Here is a 19875-nt window from a genome sequence, read left to right on the forward strand (position 1 = left end):
AGAGTATAACAAACTGTTGGCAATTACATGACTAAAAGTTTTTTAAAAGGAATGAAAATTAATCATTCTTTTGCCAAGAGTTAAGCTAAGACTCACAATTCAGAGAATGTTATCTCATAGAACTATGCCTTATCTTTAGGGGCTTCTGGCAAAAATGTGAAACCCATTTGGAGTTCCACAAGTCCCACAGGGAGGCCAGGAGAGCCAGCAGGGTCAGCTGGGCTCGAGCAAGGGCAAAGTCAAGTGAGCCACCCGGAGCTCCTTTCCAAGGGCCACATTACAGGCAGTTCTGTGTGGCCTCACCGTGAAGCAGGCCACACTGAGTCCTCCTAAATCACTTTGGTGACCTTCGGGACCGCCGCAGTGATACTCCCTGAGAACCTGTCCTGGCCCAGTTAGCGTGCTGGGTGGCCCAGAGAAGAAACGCCCTAGCAGGTGTTCAGGGTTCAGGGAATTAAGTCCAGAGCTGCTGTGGATCAGTTTCTGTGCCTTCGGACTTGACACACCATTTGCTTTCCTTTTTGTAGCCTGCAGGGCACTTACAAATATAGGGCCTTGGTGGGCCGGTCTGTGTGATTCAGAGGTGTGGCATTATAAGCCACATTGTCCAATAACTATCAGCTTTATTGTAATAAAGGTGACGTTTCACTCTCCATCTACCAAACCCTGGATCTACCTCAATTACTTACAAAATTAGTTAGGAAGCAGGGATGCCAATTATTAGGTCCCCTCAAATCCTGACCTTTGACGGAAGAAAGGAAGGAAGGAAGAAAGGAAGGAAGGAAGAAAGGAAGAAAGGAAGGAAGGAAGGAAGGAAGGAAGGAAGGAGAGGGGAAGGGACAAATGGCCAATAAGCACATGAAAAGATGCCCGTCATTATTCACCATGAGAGAAATGCAAATCAAAACCGCAGTGAGCTCTCACATCATGTCTGCTAGGATGGCTATAATAAAAAAAGAAAGGCATGATTCGAATGTTGGTGAAGGTGTGGAGAAACTTGCACCCTCTTATGCTTCCAGTGGGAATGCACAATGGTGCAGCCAGTTTGGAAAACGGTCTGGTAGTTCCTCAGCAGTTTAATGTGGAGTTAGCGTATGACCCCACAGTTCAACTCCAGGTATTCCCCCAAACAATGCAGACATATGTCCACAAAAATCCATACCCGAATGTTCAGAGTGCCAATATTCAGACTATCCCAAAAGTGAGAAAATAAATGTCCATCAACTTAATAGTGGATAAATAAAGAGTAGCCACTCCATACAATGGAGTATTATTTGGGAATAAAAAGAATGAAGTATTGATTCATGTTAAAACGTTGAAAACATTATGCTGAGTGAAAGAAGACAGCCACAAAAGACAACATATTGTTATTCCATTTTAATGAAATACCTCCAATAGGCTAAACCTGTAGAGACAAAACGCAATTCAGTGGTGGCCCGAGACAGGTGCAGGGGGTGGTGGGCAGGAAATGGGGACTGAGCCACTAGTGTACTTGTGGATATAGAGTTCTTTGGGGGTGATAAAAACGTTCTCAAAATTGATTGTGGTGATGGTTGCACAATTCTGTGACTCGACTCAAGCCATTGTATTGTACACTTTAAGTGCATGAATTATATGGTATATGAATTACATTTTGATAAAGCTGTTATTCTAAAAGTATATTATGCTTAGTATATGCAAAATTAATCGCCCTTCCTCCCTTCCATCCATCCATCATCAAATCCATAAGCCTGGGATGAACTATGTTTAATCCATGGAATGAAGTATAATTATATCATCAGTTGGGTGATAAGAAAAGATAGCAAGCCAAAAATGAATCATTCTTTTAATTTGTGGAACTATAGACAAAGGGAATATCTGAAGTGTAAGCAGATATCCTTAATGAGATTTATTCTTTTTTTCATTCAACACATATTTATGGAACATTTATCGAACATTTGAGGCCCTGTACTAGGCGCTATTTTATGATTTCCAAGCAACACACACACAAGTATGTTCTTCACAGCATATACCTGAGACCGAGTTTCACATGTTTTAGAACCAGTCTGCCAAGGCTACCACCTCCCCTTGTCCTAGCAAGTAGTTTACAAGAGCTGACTTTGGTCTATCACAAATTGTTTAAAAAGATTCAACACACTATCACATTTGGAAATCTTTTGATATTAACAGAAATGCAAAAAACACTTTTTTTAGAAAATCCATTAAATAGGCCTATGTCTTCAACAATGAGTTTGTTTGATAGCACTCTTGGGAATCCTAGACTCAGGGGAATGGAGTGTAGAAAAGCGAAGTTTGCCCCTTTGGGTGCCTCTCTCTATCCCTGGGGCTTGCAGATCTGCCTTGGTTTAGAGAGGGCTGGAAGCTTGACCCAGCTGGGACCAGTAGCTGATGCCAGTCCAATGGCCTCTGAAGAAACTGGCGGATTATGGAATTGCTGTCAGAAGATTCAGGTCTACCAAGGTCTAACCAGAACCTCTCTGCCCATAGAGCAAACCCAAACCTACAAGTACTGTCTGAGGTCCCACCCAGATCCTCCAAACCGACATGTCTGGAAGCAGTCTAGATGACGCTTACAGCCCCAGGAAGTTTGCAAATGGCCGTCAGTGACTGAACTCAGATGGATGTGGTTTCCAAGTTCTCTTTAAAAGTAGAGAGTTGGGACTCTATAATCAGGACTCTTCGAGGCTAGAAAGAATTCCCGGGGCCTGTTCTAATTTACGCTTAGGTCTTCAGAACTTAATTGAATTGGGTTCTGGAGATTAAACATTGGGCAGGGAAAGTAGCCGTTCATCGCATCTTTAATCTAAGGATCATTCCTTTGGTTTATGTTCGGTATTTGCAGGTCAATCCAATTATCTTCCCCCTGGAATTAGCAGTGAAGCAGCAAAATAATCCAGGAGAAAAGGTGTCTATATGTACAAGGTGTTACTCCAAAGGAACAGAACACATTTAGAAAGGAATTTTACTGGGGAAAATGATGTAACTTTAAAAATCAAAGGGAAAAAAGTTCTAGCCAAATAATTAAGCCACGTAAATATGTGCATTATTTTAGGAAAATTTTTTTCTCCATTTGGTGTCTGAATTTTCTTTATTATTTACCAATATTCAAGATTCCAAAAGTATCTTACTCTCATTCATCTATTTAAGATTATTTATTAGCTCCACTCTGTCCGACAAATATCTGAGATTTTATTATGTACCTTGAAGTTTTTAAGGCTGAGTGAGGGGAAAGTGGTAGAACAGAACAGGAAAGACAAATGCAAGACTGTGTGCATGTTTGTAGTCTCTTGATTTTGATGATCCCCTTTTCACTGAATCATTAGGTATCTTTCAGCGATCCTTCCTTCACAAGGAAGAAGGTGGGCTCCACTGAATTCATTAGATCACCGTCCTTTTGGGAGAAAGGACACTTTGAACAATGGATGCCTGTTTCAACAGCCATTGCCTAATGTCGTGAGAGCACCAGTTTGCTTTCAGCCAAATAACAAAAGCCAATTTGCCTTCTTTTTAAATGATTCGGTGGTTTGCTGGCACTTTTAAAACACATTACATAAACACTTAGAAATCTTTTGTGATGACAGATTTGGTATATGTATTTTTTTAAGTAGTGATCTTTTTGCTTTCACGATTCAAGGCGCAGAGATGCTCCCAGCCTTCTCGAATCAGGGTGAGTGTTGCTGCTCGTTTCTCAAGGCAAACACTGCACAAGGGCCTCAGCATCCTGAGGAGACCTGACGTGCTGTCCCTTCCTGGCAGAAAGTCCATTTTGCAGATGTGCCCCATTTAGTGCAGAGTCACGGTTAAGGCAGTGATCTGTGTGATTCCGATCAGGTAAACATGCAGTTATCCCTTGTCTCACAAGATTCCCTACAGCAGATCTGGGTGACTAAACTGAACGCATTTCAGCGCAGGCTCAGTGGCTCTTCTGAGGGGTTACCAAAGATCGGAGGTCCCTGAGGTGGCACCTCGACCAAACTGTTTCCTAATCAAATGGCTAATTGGTTAGTGACTGGGATTCGGTTCCATCGTGTTCTCTCCATTCCCCCCGCCACCCCCACCATTTTCCTTGGGATTCTGGGTCCTTCAGGACACACTTGGCTGGTGTTATTCCACAAGCCTTGCTCCAAGACTACCGGTGCATAGAACTCGGGCTTAATGTGCCACCATTCCAAGCCGTGATCTGAGGTTGCTACAAACACGTCCACAAGGCATCCGTAAGATGTGTAATGACTGTATCACTATATTGTTACAGCCTACACTCTGTCTGGGGATCCACAGCAGGGCGGGGAATCCATTAGTGCACCCACACACGCAGGGCCCACCATGTGCAGGGCTCCATGTTGTGACGGACTGTGCTGAGTCTCACAGAAGCCCCGTCTGCTGCAAGCTTTTCTGCTCCTCAAGGCAAGGGAGGCATGTTCGTGCGCTCAAGACCTTGGGAGGGCGCCCACATCTTTCACCTTGTTCTGTGATTTCAATCCTTAGTACTTCTGATTGGTGATCAAAGCTAAGATAGGCCCTTTCTGGGACTTGGTATAAAATGAAAAAAAAACCCTCCATGGGCTGGGCCAGAAACAGAAGACAGCTATTGCTTTTCTGTGGATTTCTTTCTTCTGGGATATGAGGATTGTAAGGATTGTAAGCCATCCCCAAGGATGGCTCCTGGGTGTGGACCAGGCACAGACAAGGGCCTGCTCTGTACAAGGCGGCGCAGAGAGGGCCCAGAACTCCATGCGGTATCGATGCAAGGTCTGTTGGCCCAGGGGTAGGCTCCTACTCAGACCGTTCATCTGGGTAACTGCAGGGAAACAATGCAGAAAATGACATCTAGTTGAACCAATGAAAAGCTAGGGTTTTCCTTCTTCCTCCAGAAGAAACAAAGCTTGGGGTTTTTACTGTTTTTTTTTTCTTTTCATTTTGTTTTTTGTTTTTTTAAAGAAGTAAGGACTTTTATGTATGGAATCATCCAAGAACAGTATATTTACAATTTTTGTGGCCTTGATTGTGTTAATGAAGCTATTATTCGAATAGAAAATGAAAACCATCCCACCGTGGAGGCACGCTTGGCAGAGTGTTTGGGGACAACAATAGCAGCATCTATACAAACAGTAGGAGGAGAATCAAGACCAGAACACAGCTGCTCGGTCGGACAGACGGAGCCGAGCTGGCCTGGTCCTTCAGCATGCACATCACCCTGGACCAGGACCCGTTGTTGGGCAGGGGAGTGATGCCTGCCACGTTGCACATGACATTGTAGACATCCACGGATCTGATTGGAGCAGCTCTGAAGTTGGATTTGAAATCTGAAAGGGAAAGGCAAGCAAACAAGTTGTCACAACCATTCCGTGGGCAGAAAGGGGCCAATTCACAACACAGAGAATTATACTCAGGCTCCAGGCAGCTTTGGGACGGGAAATCAGCTCTGTCAATGGGGCGTGGCCAAGTCATGGTGAACTTGGAAGGGTATCTGGAAAGGGTGTAGCTTACAAAAGGAAGTTGCTTTCTATGGCTCATGGAGATGAGTTTCTTTAAAAAGACGAATCGGGGGGCGCCTGGGAGGCTCACTCAGTTAAGCATCTGCTTTTAGCTCAGGTCATGATCTCAGGGTCCTAGCCCCATTTTGGGCTCCTTGCTTGGCGAGGAATCTGCTTTTCCCTCCCCCTCTGCCCCCCCCTTCATGCTTTCTCTCTCTCTCCCTCTCTCCTCTCAAATAAATAAAATCTTAAAAAAAAAAAAAAGACAAATCAGCAGACTATCCTTGTGCATAACTGTGGTCCCTTCCTGACAACAACAGAGCTATCCTGGAAAGGCAGAAGGGCATCTCCAATTGTGCTGCTCATTTCTGCAGAGCCCTGGAGAGCAGGTGTGGTCACAGAAGGTTGACTGTCTTGTTGAGCCCCCCAAACCCAATGACGTGATACGCTTATCCTCCAGAACGTCTATCTAGCAGCAACTGGTTGGCCAGGGGGGCCTCAGAGCTACTCAAGAATGTTTCTTCCTTTTCAACTGCCACGTCGAGGTCTTGGGGCTTCATGGAATGTGCCCTGTACAGTTTGCTCAGTGCTGGCTAACTCAGAAGCAACAGCAGTGGTTTCTGAAGTATGTTTGGAGACTCAACTGAACGTTCTTTGCGAGCCTCTCACTGGCAGATGAAAATAACTTGGCCAGGCAGAACACAAGCAGACTGGCATTGGGGTTAGGGACCCCAGAGGAAGGCTCTGAGAGCTCCAGTGGAGAAGAGTGCGGTGCTGGCTTCTGCCCAGAGGCCGCACCGAACCCCAGCATGGACGCAGGCATGGAGAGGGCAGGGCCAGCAGTTCACAGCCTAGCGGGTACGGAGGATTTCTATCAGGAGTGCACGTTCTCCTTCTCCACAGGAGGCAGAGAAGCAGCTGAATGCCAAGTACTTGTCCGCGCAGAGACGGAGGGTAAGAGGTGAGTAGTGTACTCAGCAGTTTCCCTTCGGGGCCCCAAACCAGAGCTCCACTGAGCTTGAATTCAAGAAGGAGATTGTAGCCATCCATAAAGGCCTCTGTTTGTGCTTTTAGTCCAGGTAAGACTTTGAGAGGAAATGCCTGGTTTGGGGGCCGTAGAGCCAAGTTTTCTACCTTAGAAAATAATCCTGTTTATGGGGCGCCTGGGTGGCACAGCGGTTAAGCGTCTGCCTTTGGCTCAGGGCGTGATCCCGGCGTTATGGGATCGGAGCCCCACATCAGGCTCCTCTGCTATGAGCCTGCTTCTCCCTCTCCCACTCCCCCTGCTTGTGTTCCCTCTCTCGCTGGCTGTCTCTGTCTCTGTCGAATAAATAAATAAAATCTTAAAAAAAAAAAAAAAGAATCCTGTTTAATTGCTTTGCTAAAATGACCACACGTACTTTATTTAAAAAGCAAACAAACACCAACGGCCACAGAGTCTAGAAGGGGCAACACCAAATCCTGCTCTTATGTCAACCCTGAAACTACACACACAGAAAGAAATTCCATTCCGAAAACTCTCCCACGGAGTATGTTAGATCCAGGCCACCTTCCCAAGTGATGGGTTTTGCTCACTTTGGAGAAGTAATGTTGACTTTAGCATAAGAAGTTAATAGGCTCTACAACCAGCCCACAGCCACTTAGTAGCTGGATAAGCTTGGGAAATGGTCCCGAAACCATAGTTCCAGGCGCACTGCACCTGCTCGATAACAGTAACTATTCTTAGTAATAAGCGTGTAGAATAAACACCCGGCAAGGGCAAATTATGGAGTGAAAATATTCACCCTATAAATTATTCGGACATGGTGGCCATTTCCTTGTCACGTGTGTGGATGGGGAGGGGGTGTGGGTGGCGGACAACAGTAAACCCAACATCTCCTTCCCCAGCCTTCCAAATGCTCATGTCTTTAACACTCAGCAGGAATAACTGAGATCAAGCTCTACTGACAAAAAAAAAAAAAAAGGAAAGAAAAGTAGAGAAAAGATTTTACATTAAAAGTACAAAATTAAATCCTATGCACGTAAGCAGGAAGGAGAACTGGGTTTTCCCTCCCACTCCATCTGGTTCATGACTTCCTGTGCTGCAGTTCTGGGACTTTGGGCCCAATGAATAGAGGATCCAGGCTAGGATGAGAGCTTTCAGAAAATTCCTGAATAGCAGAACAATAACAGATCCAGTTGGGGAGGACCTGGCCAAGCTCTGCTAACTCAAGGTGCCATTTTGAACCTGGATTAGGAATCCAGGTTATTTCCATTAATTTAAATTTTGTGGATACTGAAACTGTTTTTCCTAAAGAGAGAAGGTTCTGCTGCCCCATGCCATGCCTGGCCACCTTGGGCTGCTTTCCGGCTGAGGCTCACTAGCTCACAGGCAGCTCACTGAATCACACTCCTGCTGTCTTATCTTGAAATGGGGAGTTCTCCAGGCAAGATTAGGTTGTTCAAATCAGAAACTGGGATTAAGCAGAGAGAGGCTATCTTCCAGAATTATTTCCTTTTCTTCCTGCCGGACCAGACTTACTGACTTCTAACGCTGTATCTGGGCGGCTGCAACGATGCCTAGCCCTCCCTAAGCGAGAAGCGCATGTAATTGGGAGGGATGTACCTTTATCTCAAAGTGCAGCTAGATTGCTATTAAAGGCCCCACACTTAAATTTTCTTCTGAGTAAACAGTGTGTAAAGCTGTTCAATCTTTCATGAGAATTGGAGCCAGAAACGTGATGGCTTGCGGGAGGCTCTCAAGGCAGTCTCTGCCTGGAAACATTTTTGCAATTGGTCCAGTCTGTTTTCACCAGGGGTCATCTGTCTGTCTGTAAAAGGCCTCGGCTTTTAGTGTTAAAGGAGCATATGACGGATGCTTTTGTTGATGGACAAACTCTCCTCTGAGTTTAAGCTAATGTAGCTTTGGATACTTTGTTTTTAAAATTTTGGTTTGAAGCTGGATTTGCTTCCGCTTTAAAATACGCCTGAAACTCTTGTTTATAAACACTCCTTCCACTGACGGCTGTTTTGCACTCATGATCTTATTTCTCTTTTCTAAGGAAGGAGGAGGTGATGCTTTTGAATGAAAGCTCTGATGTTTAATGTTCTCGCATATAAAGCCCGCAGCCCTGGAATGTCTCCAACCTAATCTATCCAACGGTTGACCTTAGCAAAGTCCTTAGGGCGCCATCCCTCATTCATTATGTTTTTGAGCTCTTTGGAGAATTAATGTTGAATTTAGTGTAAGAGCTTATATCTGACCTGAGGCTCGGTTGACAGGCAGCACCCAGTAACTACCACCGCTTGATGGCAACGTGCTTGGGCATCCTCTGAACTGTCTCAGGCCGGTGTTGGGAACCCAGTTAGCACTCTGTCAACGTTTGCTGCTACTGGTACTCACGCCTACTTCAGGACCTGGGAACTTGGACCACCTATGGGAAAGGATCTGGACCAGTGTGTTCCCTGTGCTCAGGCGGCCAGGGGCTCCCAGGGAGCATGCAGAAATGGACACCTAGTTGTTCTTGGCAGCTGTTTTGTGGTAAGTAGAGTGACCCAAGGCAGATGGACTGCGAGGCGTTGACATAGATCTTTGTCTCGCTGCCTCAAGAAGAGCAGACCTTCTAGGCGTGGCTTCTAACCTATGCTGTGAAAGGGAAGCATGGACTGTCGTGGGCTGAAACATTCTGATCTGTATCCAGAAAACAGCATTTGGAATATGGATGTCAGGGTAAGTTTAAGGAGAGTGGACAGCAGTAAGAGAGAAGACTAGCTAACGAGCCAGTCAACTAATGGTTGATGGCTGCCGTTCAATGCCTCTCCNTGTTTTTTTTTTTTTTTTTTTTTAAGAAAGAAAAGGGTGTTTGGGTCATAGAATCATCTCCAGAGTGTTTGATAAACTTTTCCACAATGTGAATTTACAGTCCTCTGTCAGTTAAAGCAAATGACCAAATAGACCCTCTCCATCCCCCCTCTATTCCAGCCTTAGACATTTATCTGGTCAAGGAAGGCAGAGTAGATTTGCTTTCATCCAAGACATCCCTTGGCCTTCTGGCTCATTCTCTGTCAGTCTCAAGGTCATTTCCTAGCCTGGCCTTGAGCACATCCCAGCTTCTGGTTGGGCCCTAAACTGAAGGACCCCACAGGGGTGGCTGCTCTAGGCAGGGAGGAGCTGCGGAAGAGTCAGACCCTGTGAAGTGATCATGTCAACTCCGAGACCCACAGCCGTCAGCAACCTGGTGTCTGATAAGCTTTCCTGGATATCAGATAGCTGTGAAATAGCTCCACAAACCCTGGAGCAACGTGGATCAGGGAGCCTCTGGATCAATGAAAAAACCGATGTGCTGGGAGGGCAGTGACCCCAAAGACGGCCTGGCTGCTCTGTGTCCCTCACCCACCGTCCTTTGCTCTATAGAGAGCATCTCTTCCATGAATCACAAACATGTGGAATACATTTTCTTCACTGCACTCAAGATTTAAAATTTACAAGGAAAAGTATTTGGCCACATTTGCCAAACCTAAGAAGCATTTGAAAGCAAGCCAGCAAAAGATGTTTCATGGAGACCAGCTGGGTTTGCTCAGCTTTGCTCATAAAGGAGGTCCATAAAGAAATCACTTCGGCCTTTACTAGTGCTGTCAGCCCCTCCTGGAGACATTTCCTTGGGAATGGAGGACAAAGCATGTGGTCATGTCTTGCCTACCGGGTCCGAAGGCCAGAAAGATGCCCCTCATGTCCATGAGCTCGTTGTCATAGCCGTGCCAACCGTGCTGCCAACCTTCCCTCTTGCCGGTGCTGTTCATCCAAAAAGGAAGTGTGTCTCGATTCTGAAAGCAAGCGAGGCAGTTACATTACACCATGTCCCAACCGTCGTGATGAGTGAGCATCTGGCCCAAACCACCACCCAGTGTGGGGATTTCCTTCTCAACATTCTCCACTGGGGTCATCCAACCTCAGCTGGATCGTGTCCTACTCCAGGTAGCACAGACCTTTGGAGGCAGCCCATGAAATTGCCAGAGAGCTCTAGTTATAAAGGTATTTCCTTACACTGAGCAGAACTGAACCTCGTAATCAGTTTGAACACCACCGTATATGTTAGCGAGAGAAGGGATGTTAAAGGGTATCTATGGTATAGTGAAAAGTTATTTGGCCTTTGTCCCGGGTTCCTGGCCCAGAGCTCCTATAACCCTTGGAATTTCCGGAGTGATAGGGGTGTTTTTTGTTATTCATAATGAGCCTCTTTCTCCCATAGCTGAGGGTCTGTTAGTGAGATGGCTGACTGGGGCTGGGGACTGGGTAGCTTCAGGAGGTCACTGGAGGGACCAGCCACGTGACGGAGACGTCCCCTGACTTCTAAGACTGCATTCAGTCTCGTGGCCAATGACGGAGGCTCCCGTGCCTATGCAGCGAAACCCATACAAAAACCCTGGAGCAACGTGGATCAGGGAGCTTCTGGATCAATGAACAAACCGATGTGCTGGGAGGGCAGTGACCCCAAAGACGGCCTGGCTGCTCTGTGTCCCTCACCCACCGTCCTTTGCTCTATAGAGAGCATCTCTTCCATTGGGCTCTTCCTGAGTTGTAGCCTCTGTGAGGAAACTAATCACAGTTAGAGCCCATTTCTGGGCTCTGTGGTCCATTCCGGTCAGTTATCAGAACCTGCCAAGGGTGGTGAGAACCCTCCGGTCTGTAGCCAAGCTGGACACTAGTGCAGGTCAGAGAGTTGTTGGAAAACAGTGTCTCATCTAATCACCTTGTTGTTCTAGCAAAGCCGTCGAAGCCCAGAGGCCTTTCTACCCCCACATCCCACCCCATCTTTCCTTTTCTCGAGCTCCCCCCTCAGGAGCAACTTGGAATAAACTAGTCCCCTCCTCTCCTTTAGTCGAACGCCTGCAGATGGCATGGCTGTTCCTCTTACCCAGGCCTTTTACACCTTCGTTTCCTCCACCAGTCTTCACTTGGGATGGGCTCCAGAACCATCACTTCCCCGTCACCCTCTCTCCCTCAGAACTCAATTTCCTTAGACGGCAGATGCCGGCTGGTGCGACAGCCGTGTCCTGAAGAGGGCACAGCCAGCTGCACACAGCCCCAGCCCTTCCCCGCAGATGGACCATCCGTGCCTGACGTTCCAGGCCCCTCTGCTGAGCAGGGTTGAGACCACGAGCGTTTCAGATGCAGGGAGTAGAAGCGCCTGGCCGTGACCGAGGCAGGGAAGCCACAGTGCCGGCCATCGCCAGGTCGGCTCCTCCAACTCGTAACAGTGCCATCGGTTCCGTTCGCCAAGAGCATGCGCCGACATTCGCTTCACCGGCACCGCATCCCAGTGTGCATGACGTTCTTCCCACTGCACGGTGGAAGGAACTAGGGCCCAGAGAGGTTAAGGGACACTCTGAAAGCCACACAGCGGTGGAGAGGCAGGGCGCGGATTGGAACCTAGGTGGGCTGTCTCCCTGTCCTCGTGCACCTTCCACGGTCCCATGGGTGGAGGTCACTGCGGGGCTCCTGCCTGTCCCTTGCCTCTTGACTCACGGAGTAGCAGCCAGTTCTCAAGTGTCTAGAAAAAAGGTTTTAAAATTGGATTCCAGTTTGTCGCTTTCTGGTTCTGCAAGCTGGTTCGGATCCTGGGCAAGCTACTTCTCGGAGCGTCGGTTTCCCTGCTGGATATGAGGATACCCGCCTCCCAGAGTTTCTGGAGGAGGACTTGACTGTGCGCGACGTGCCCGGCACATACTAGATGCTCAATAAATGGCTACAGGGGGTCATCAGATGCCGCTGGCTGTGGGGCGAGGCGCTCTGGTCCCGCGCAGCGGGGCAGTGATGGCTGCAGGGCCTGAAGTCCCCTTTGCTTATTTAGCTGTCATATCGCATTGCACACCCATCCCGTCTCACCCCATAAATCGCTTCCTCGCTTTCCAAATCACACTATTTCCCTGACTCTCCGTTTCCTGAATTTCCATCATCCCCGTTCCCCCTTCTCCAGCTGTAGCTTGTATTTTTCCATGGGAATGTTTTTTCTTACTGCATTTCTAACCTGTGATACCATTTTTGTTCTCTGTCTATGGTGATGATCACAAGACATCCCAATTTAGCATTGTCAGCTACCTGGAGGTGTCGCTTCCCTTGCCAGGCTCCCGGGCAGTGATTCCTGCAGCACCAGGTAGTACATTCTGTTACTAACAACGTCACCAGTTATGACCCCACAGGACATATGTGCCCCATGTCAAAGGGACAGATGGAAGGGAGACGAAAACTGATTATACCTGATTTACAAATTCCAGTCCGAAGTCCACAAATACATACAGCCGTGAAAACCTCGGCCTGAAGATAACTGGGGCTTTGTCTGATCGTAGGTGAATGCGTTCGTTTTTGGTAAGGTGACAAGTCGCTCCAGTCAAACAACTGTTCTTACTGATTTTAAAAAGTAACAAGGAACCGGCTGCTTATGTGAGCAGCTCACCATCTCCCGGCAGGGACTGGACGCGTTCCGTTCCGTGCACAGCCTTAACTGCAGAATGGCGTGCGGACGATCTCCTCCCTTCCCTTTCCTGGCGGCTTCCCCTGCTTCTGTTGTGTCCCCCAGACTGTCACCCCAGATGCATAGAGACGAGGTCCTACTGACGCGTGTGTGTCCAGACCTCTCGGCCTCCAGAGCGGAAACCCCCAGGCTGCGGCTCCTCCGGCTGCTGGTGAGGAGAACTCAGGCCAGCCTGACTCGCGGGTGCAGGGACTGCCCCACAGAGCCGCCTGGTGACGTCCGGAGGTGCCCAGACCCTCCAGATCAGCTCAAAGCTGAGACGGGTAGAGAGTGGTGTGTGTGTGTGTTTGTGTGTGTGTGTGTGTGTGTCCACGGGGAAGGGGGAGGGCAGGGCTCCTAAGTTTGGGTCACTAAGAAGACTGGGCTCCTGGTGGGGTTGGCAGCCAATTCCCAGGAAACACCGGTCCTCCAGCAGCATGTTGTAGAAACCCAAAGAAGGGCCCCACCTGGAAGGGGTGGTTCCCTCTAACGAATAGGTGAGGGAGGGACTCTAGACGGAACAGGGTCTTGTTGGGGAGAGGAGCCCCCGGCAAGGGGGGGAGATGTCCTTACCCCCATGGGAGAAGGCGGGGATGTAAGAGCTGTTCCCTCCGTGCTGCAGTTCGAGAGACTTGCGCGGAGCTCTGAATCTGCGCGGGGCTCTCTGCGGGCTTTCGGCTGAGAGGCGCAGAGGAGGAAGGCATCCCTTCCCCGGAAAGAGCTTACCGTTAGCGAGGAAAGACGAGGGGTTACGGCTTCTGTGTACTGAGTCCTGAGCGGGCCGGGACAGGCAGTGAGGTAGGATGAGGCCCTGGGGGGGCCTGCAGTGAGAATCACTGTCGGTGGGGTGGGCGAGCGTGTATTGCAGGGGGACCCACCGTGACAGGCCACCCAGGTGGCTCCAGCAGAGTGTGGGCAGGCCCCGGACTCCTGGGAGCTCTGGGCGTGGGGAAGGCCTGGCAGAGAGAAGGCCGGGCCAGGCAGGGAGAGCTTGTACCACCTCGGAAGGACGGGAGAAGCATGAGAAGGACGCAGCCACGGGAGAGAAATGCTGGCAGGCGTGAGGAGGAGAGAGGGCTGCCTGAGGTCCTGCCTGAGGCCGTCTGCCCAGGGCTGAGGGGCTGCAGGGGATGCAAGACTTCGGGACAGTTCTAGACAAACCAGGACCTGGTGGCCATTCTACACTGAATGCTCTCTTGGAAATTTAAATGAAATCTTCACCAGGTGTAATTTGTTTGGCACATTCCAGAGCTTTCCGGGACCCCTCCTCTACACACGGGTAGGTAGCCGCACTCGGACCTTCCTTTGATGATCCACAAACCTAATTAATCATTTCTCACAGGAAGGAACCAGAAACAGCTCCACAGGAGGAAACACTGTGAGAAATGGTTATTATGCTCACACTCGCATTCTTTGACTTTGGCGTCTGCGCTCCACTGCCAGCTGACGGGGAAATACCTATAATCAGTTTGCTTGGATTTGGGAAGCCAGGGGGGTCTTTATGAGATAAGAGTCAAAGTTTCCAGACTAGCTGTTTGGCTCAATCATTCTTAGAATTAAAAAAGAAGAAGAAAAAAAAAAGGACTCCTACTTCGAAACCTGGAGAGCTCACTGTCTACACTGCTGGATCCCAAGCCTGGCCATGCACAGACTGCCCTGAGCTTATCCTGGGCCCGACTTTTGGGTATTTGTCTTCAGTAGGTCAGGGTAAATCAGGGAACCTCTCTGTTTAATCACCTCTCCCCAGCTGATTACGATGCATAGTCAGGCCTGGAAAGCCCTGGAAACCATTCGCCTGGCACCCATCATATGCTATGTTAACTTGTGTCCTTTTCTAAGGACGCTTCTTATTTATACTGGATTACCATGCCAAGGTCCGAGTCTGTGTCTCAGGCCCTTTGTGTGGCCCCAGCAGAGCTGCCTGGGGCCTCCCTCCCCGAGAGAACGCAGGGTCTAAGGGGCGCATAGTCAGTCACGCCGTCGGCTCCCAGAGGACTGTTCTCCACAGCAGGAACCAGGGCGGCCCCACCAGCTTATTCATCTGGCCTCCAGCCTCATTGGCCAGTGCCTGTGGGATACTGGTGGTTAAACTTTTTAACCATCACCCCTCTTTTCAACACCTAAAAGTATAAATCTTCCAGGGAACTGGAGTCAGGCACCCAAGTTTGTCCCCTCCCTCTCTTGATGAGGCATCTCCCCGAATCTCCAGGGCTCTGGGGAACACAAGGGGAATCTGGTCAGATTAAATAAAATGTGAACACCTATCTAAAATTAAATCTACTTTATTCTCCTAGGACACGGTTATAAGAGGAATCTCCCACGTCCTGGATAATACAACAAGCTTCTGACATCATCTCCGGCTGAAAGAGGCACCTGATACTATCCAAGTCAGAGGTGGCTTCAGTTCAAACTCTTGTGTTAGTGATGACAGTTTGGCAGGTTCGGGTGGTTTCGCTGATAGGGTTAAGTTTGACCGACGGTTTCTATTACCGACCCCTGTTTCTTAGATTTCCCCGTTGCTCTCTCAAGAGGCTTCAGGTTGGCATGAGTCCTGGGATCGCCGTGGGAATGGTGGTCGGGAACGCTCCTGTGCAAGGGATGCCTCTCTAACAGCTTCTCTTTCTGTGCCTTAGGAAGCTGCCTTTCTAACACAGAACCAAATTGCCCAGCCTCGGCCCTGGTCTGACCCGGAAAGCCCTGTTGCCACACACAGCCTAATCCTTCGACCAATAAATGTCAGAGAGCAAAGCCAGCAGGGCCTAGGAGGAACAGAATTCCTCGGAGTTCAGTGAAGGGCTGGAGAGCACTGCCTGGATCGGGCTCCTTTTTTTTTCCTTTTCCCGCGGGCTCGTGTTTGCTGAAGTGTGCCAAGGGTGAGAAGGGTGTGCGTGTGCTCCCGGACGACCCTAATCACCACCAGAAAGTCCGCAGCTCCCAGCACTCGACAGCCCACTTCCTGAGGCTCAATTACTTGGGTCTGGACAGCACCACTCCAGCTGCCACAAAAACTCAGAAGCCACGTTTTCCAGCTTGTCTTGATCTCCCCAAATATTTTGGGTCCACGCCTAACTGCCATTCAACCGCAGGCCTTAGAATTGAGCCTGGCATTTCATATCCTTGCCAGTTTTCAAAATAAATCTTTCCTCTGGAGACAAATATTGGCCTCCCTTAGAAGCTTGGGCCTGGATTAGCTGCATTTCTCTCCCCTCAGACAGGAGCCCAGGAGATCAAGAACGAACACCATGGTTCACAGCCCTTCACCAGGCTGGGCCCCAGCCTATCTTCCTGAGCACCGTGGCGAGGGGGCCACCGTCTAGGAGAGCTACAGGACTCGGCCCCGAAGCAGGTGGGGAATGGGGGGCAGTGTCTGGCAAGAGCTGTTGTGTCCCAAGCTTGGGCTCCAGCTGTGGGCTCGCTGAAGCTCGGAGAACTGCCATCGCTGGTCTGAACACCCTCTCCCTGTTGAAATCTCTTCTCGGGCTGCTAATAATGAGCCCAAAGGAAGGGCTTTCCTGACTCAGCCGACCTCTCCCGTGTACTTGGTTACTGATTTACAAACTGACAAAGTGAACAGCCTGTGATAAGGAACCCGGATCAACTGCCTTAATATTTATTAATTCACTTAGTAATTCATATTCCACAAACGTGTACTGAGCCCTTGCCACGTGCCACGTGCCACGTGCCACGGAGGACAACAAGGGCGGAGGCGCCACAGGGCAGCCCGCAAGGAGTTTCCACAGCAGGCAGGGAGAGCACAGGAGCAGAGGGACAGATGGAGCACGTGGGGAGGGACTCCGGCCCTCGTGAGGATTCGGGAGGGAGGAAACGAAGGGGAAAGCGGGCTGTTTCATGGGAGGGCTGGTGTTTGAGCTGGGCTAAAGGACAGGTGGGAGGCCAGAAGGAGAGGGCGCCCCCAGGGTTCTGCCTGATGTTACGAGAGCCCGCTGAGTACAGGCTGATTTTTTTAGGTACAGCACCCCCGCTTTCTGAGAGCCCGAGCCGCAGCGCTGGGCTTTCACGGAAGAGCTACTGCGTTAGCAGCGAAGTGAAAGAACTCTGAGGAGGGTCTTCACTTCTACGAAGAAGGGTGAAAAGTGAAACGGTGTTCAGCACTGGCTTTTGTAGAGACGGCAGGCCCCCGAGCCGCGGAGCGCACCGACCAGCTCCTTCCCTGAGTTCGAAGCACCACCAGAGCTTCGAACTGTGACTGCGAGCCCCTGTGCTTTATCCTCGAATGATTTTGTGTGCCCATAGCAAGATGGGACCTAAGGTATCAGAAAAGCCTAGGAGAGGGGCGCCTGGGTGGCACAGCGGGTAAGCGTCTGCCTTCGGCTCAGGGCATGATCCCGGCGTTGTGGGATCGAGCCCCACATCAGGCTCTTCCACTATGAGCCCGCTTCTTCCTCTCCCACTCCCCCTGCTTGTGTTCCCTCTCTCGCTGGCTGTCTCTATCTCTGTCAAAGAAATAAATAGAATCTTAAAAAAAAAAATGAAAAGCCTAGGAGAGGTGATTCTCTGGGTTTGGGAACGCTCGAAAATGTTTCCATGGGAAGTCGTGGTAACTGCTTCTTCGCTTTGCACCGTTTCTGCCTCCGTACGAAGGGCTTCAGAGGAACACTCTGCTTCTGGATAGCAGGGGGCGGGTCGGGGGGGAAGCTGCATATGGATGGAGGAAGGGAGGGGGGGATGGAAGAATGCACTTGAGTTTGGAGGAAACTACCCTCAGCAATTGCCCACTTTGCATTTTCCTGTGTTGTTCCTGACTATCCCACAGGCCAAGGACACGTAGCATCACTGAGCCTCCCTTCTGAGGGCCCTAGGCCCACCAAATGGGGAGGAGCCCATGTCCAGCCCCACTGCAGGTGCCCCCTGGAGGAGGTGGGGGGTAGAGCATGGGCGAGTGAAACCTTGGGACTGGGAAGTGGGGTGGCTGGTAAAGGGTGTGGCCTTTGACCCATGGTAAGCACAAGCAAAGAGGCTTCCACAGGACAGTGACCAGGTCTTAGGGAGACAGACGGGGTGGGGGCAGCACTTAGGCAGCCCTTGAAGAAAGGAGCCTGGCAGGTGGGACAGGCCAGGGCTTGACCTAGGTAGGTGGCCTGGATTTTTCCACCCTCCATGTTTAGGCAGTCCTCTGGGAACACGGACGCCTCAGACTGCTGCCCTCGCAGGAGGAGCGCCAGGGCGAGGACCGGCAGTGGGCGGCAATCCAGTCCACACATTAAGGAACTCGGGAGCAGAAGCGAGCCCGGGGGGCCGCTGGCCAGGGAGCTGGCTCTTCTGCGGCAGCAACAGCAGCCACCCTGGGTAACTGTGCAATTCCAGGTGACAGATGCAACCTGCTTCCCGGTCTTTATCTTTTTCAGGGACAGCTCTCTAAGTGACCGTTTAAAAAAATGAACTCGATTAAGTCTTCCCGGTAGAGCAGCGGCCTTAGAGTCTGCAAAACTTAGAGTGGTAGCAAAAGGTTGGTGTTTATATGGGAACGGCGCTGCTGCCGGGAAGCCAAGTCTTGCATGTTGCGGAGTGGCGGCCGTAGAGGGAAAGGAAGGGGAGACGGGATTCTGTTTTATTGGCCTCAGTCAGCACCAATTTGTCCTGACTCAGCTGTTTTTCTAATTGTGTCTAAATCAGCAAAAAGACTCCTCGGCCGTCCAAACCCAGACCCGGAGCGATTGCTTTCAGGCCTGAGAAGTTGGCCCCGCTGCACGCAGAAGCACAGCGTCCTTCTGCCGCGTGGGGAGAGGCTCGGCAAAGAGCCAAGTGGGGGACAAACAGCGCGGCACTGAGCAGGAGCAAGGATAGCGAGTGCAGTTCTCGATCCTCTGCAGTCAAGGAAGTATAATGAACAACAGAAAGATGTGAAAGAAAAAGGACCGAGGCAACGAGAAAGAAATGGACACTCGACGATTTCTCAGAAGACAAAGAGATAAAACCCCATGTTTATCAAGGTAGAATCCGAAATTATCATTTTTACCTGTGAGCCTTGAAAAGGCCATGAATTCAAGGATAGGAGTAAAGTGATAAAGGTATTCATTCATTCAGTCTATTCATTCAGTCCTGGTCATTCAGTCTAGGAAACTAAGGTACAAAAAGAAGTGACCGAAAGGCATCTAATTTCTCCTAGGACTCAGGGACAGCCATGATTTTTCTGAGAAACATTTGTGCTTTTATGCGACAGACACTCTAAGTTACATTAATGTATGTAACTGATGGCGCTTCCCTCTTTGAATTGGCTGCTTTTCAGAACTTCCCAGAATCGTATTTTTTCCACATCCTATTGATCTTCCTTGTGGTTTCTTTCCTTAAAAAAAAAAAAAAACCTGGGGCGCCTGGGTGGCTCAGCGGTTAAAGCGTCTGCCTTCGGCTCAGGGCGTGATCCCGGCGTTATGGGATCGAGCCCCACGTCAGGCTCCTCTGCTATGAGCCTGCTTCTTTCTCTCCCACTCCCCCTGCTTGTGTTCCCTCTCTCGCTGGCTGTCTCTATCTCTGTCGAATAAAAAAAAAAAAAATCTTTAAAAAAAAAAAAAACCAAACACTTTCTGCTTCAAATATTTAAACTGAATTTCTTTTTGAAATAATTCTACATTTTTAAAAAGTTTTGCAAGTAATCGTCAGTCGTTAGGCATTCTTCCTTTCTGTTCCGGTGGCTTCTCCCCGTTCCCTAAGCCATGCAGTTAACGGGGCCCCTGTTAACTCCCTGACTCAGTTGTGATTCACACAAGCATATGTATGTGTATTGTAGATTGTGTGGTACGTACAAAGGTAACAATGTAACGGAGTACGGAACATGGCGTGTGATCGGCACGTGGCCGGCTCTCAGCAGACACGTGCGTCCGCAGGCTTCTCGCAGGAGAGCAGGTGCCTGGACCCTCAGTGCAGAGCGGAGGGGCGTGGGGAGGTCGGGAAGG

The 19875-nt window shown here is 49.6% G+C and overlaps 1 protein-coding gene across 1 annotated transcript in view; it reads right to left on the reverse strand.

Moving 5' to 3' along the window:
* Positions 1–1362: 1362 nt before the first annotated feature.
* Positions 1363–19875, reverse strand: part of ENPP6 (ectonucleotide pyrophosphatase/phosphodiesterase 6) — a 119128-nt gene continuing 100615 nt past the window's right edge. The window contains exons 7-8 of the mRNA XM_002914025.4: positions 10154–10277; positions 1363–5303 (exon numbers count right to left, since the gene is read on the reverse strand). Coding sequence (XP_002914071.2) covers positions 5098–5303; positions 10154–10277 — 330 coding nt within the window. The 3' untranslated portion in view covers positions 1363–5097. The remainder of the gene's footprint in view (positions 5304–10153; positions 10278–19875) is intronic.

The sequence above is a fragment of the Ailuropoda melanoleuca genome, chromosome 18 (genome assembly GCF_002007445.2).
Source record: "Ailuropoda melanoleuca isolate Jingjing chromosome 18, ASM200744v2, whole genome shotgun sequence".
Classification (NCBI taxonomy): domain Eukaryota; kingdom Metazoa; phylum Chordata; class Mammalia; order Carnivora; family Ursidae; genus Ailuropoda; species Ailuropoda melanoleuca.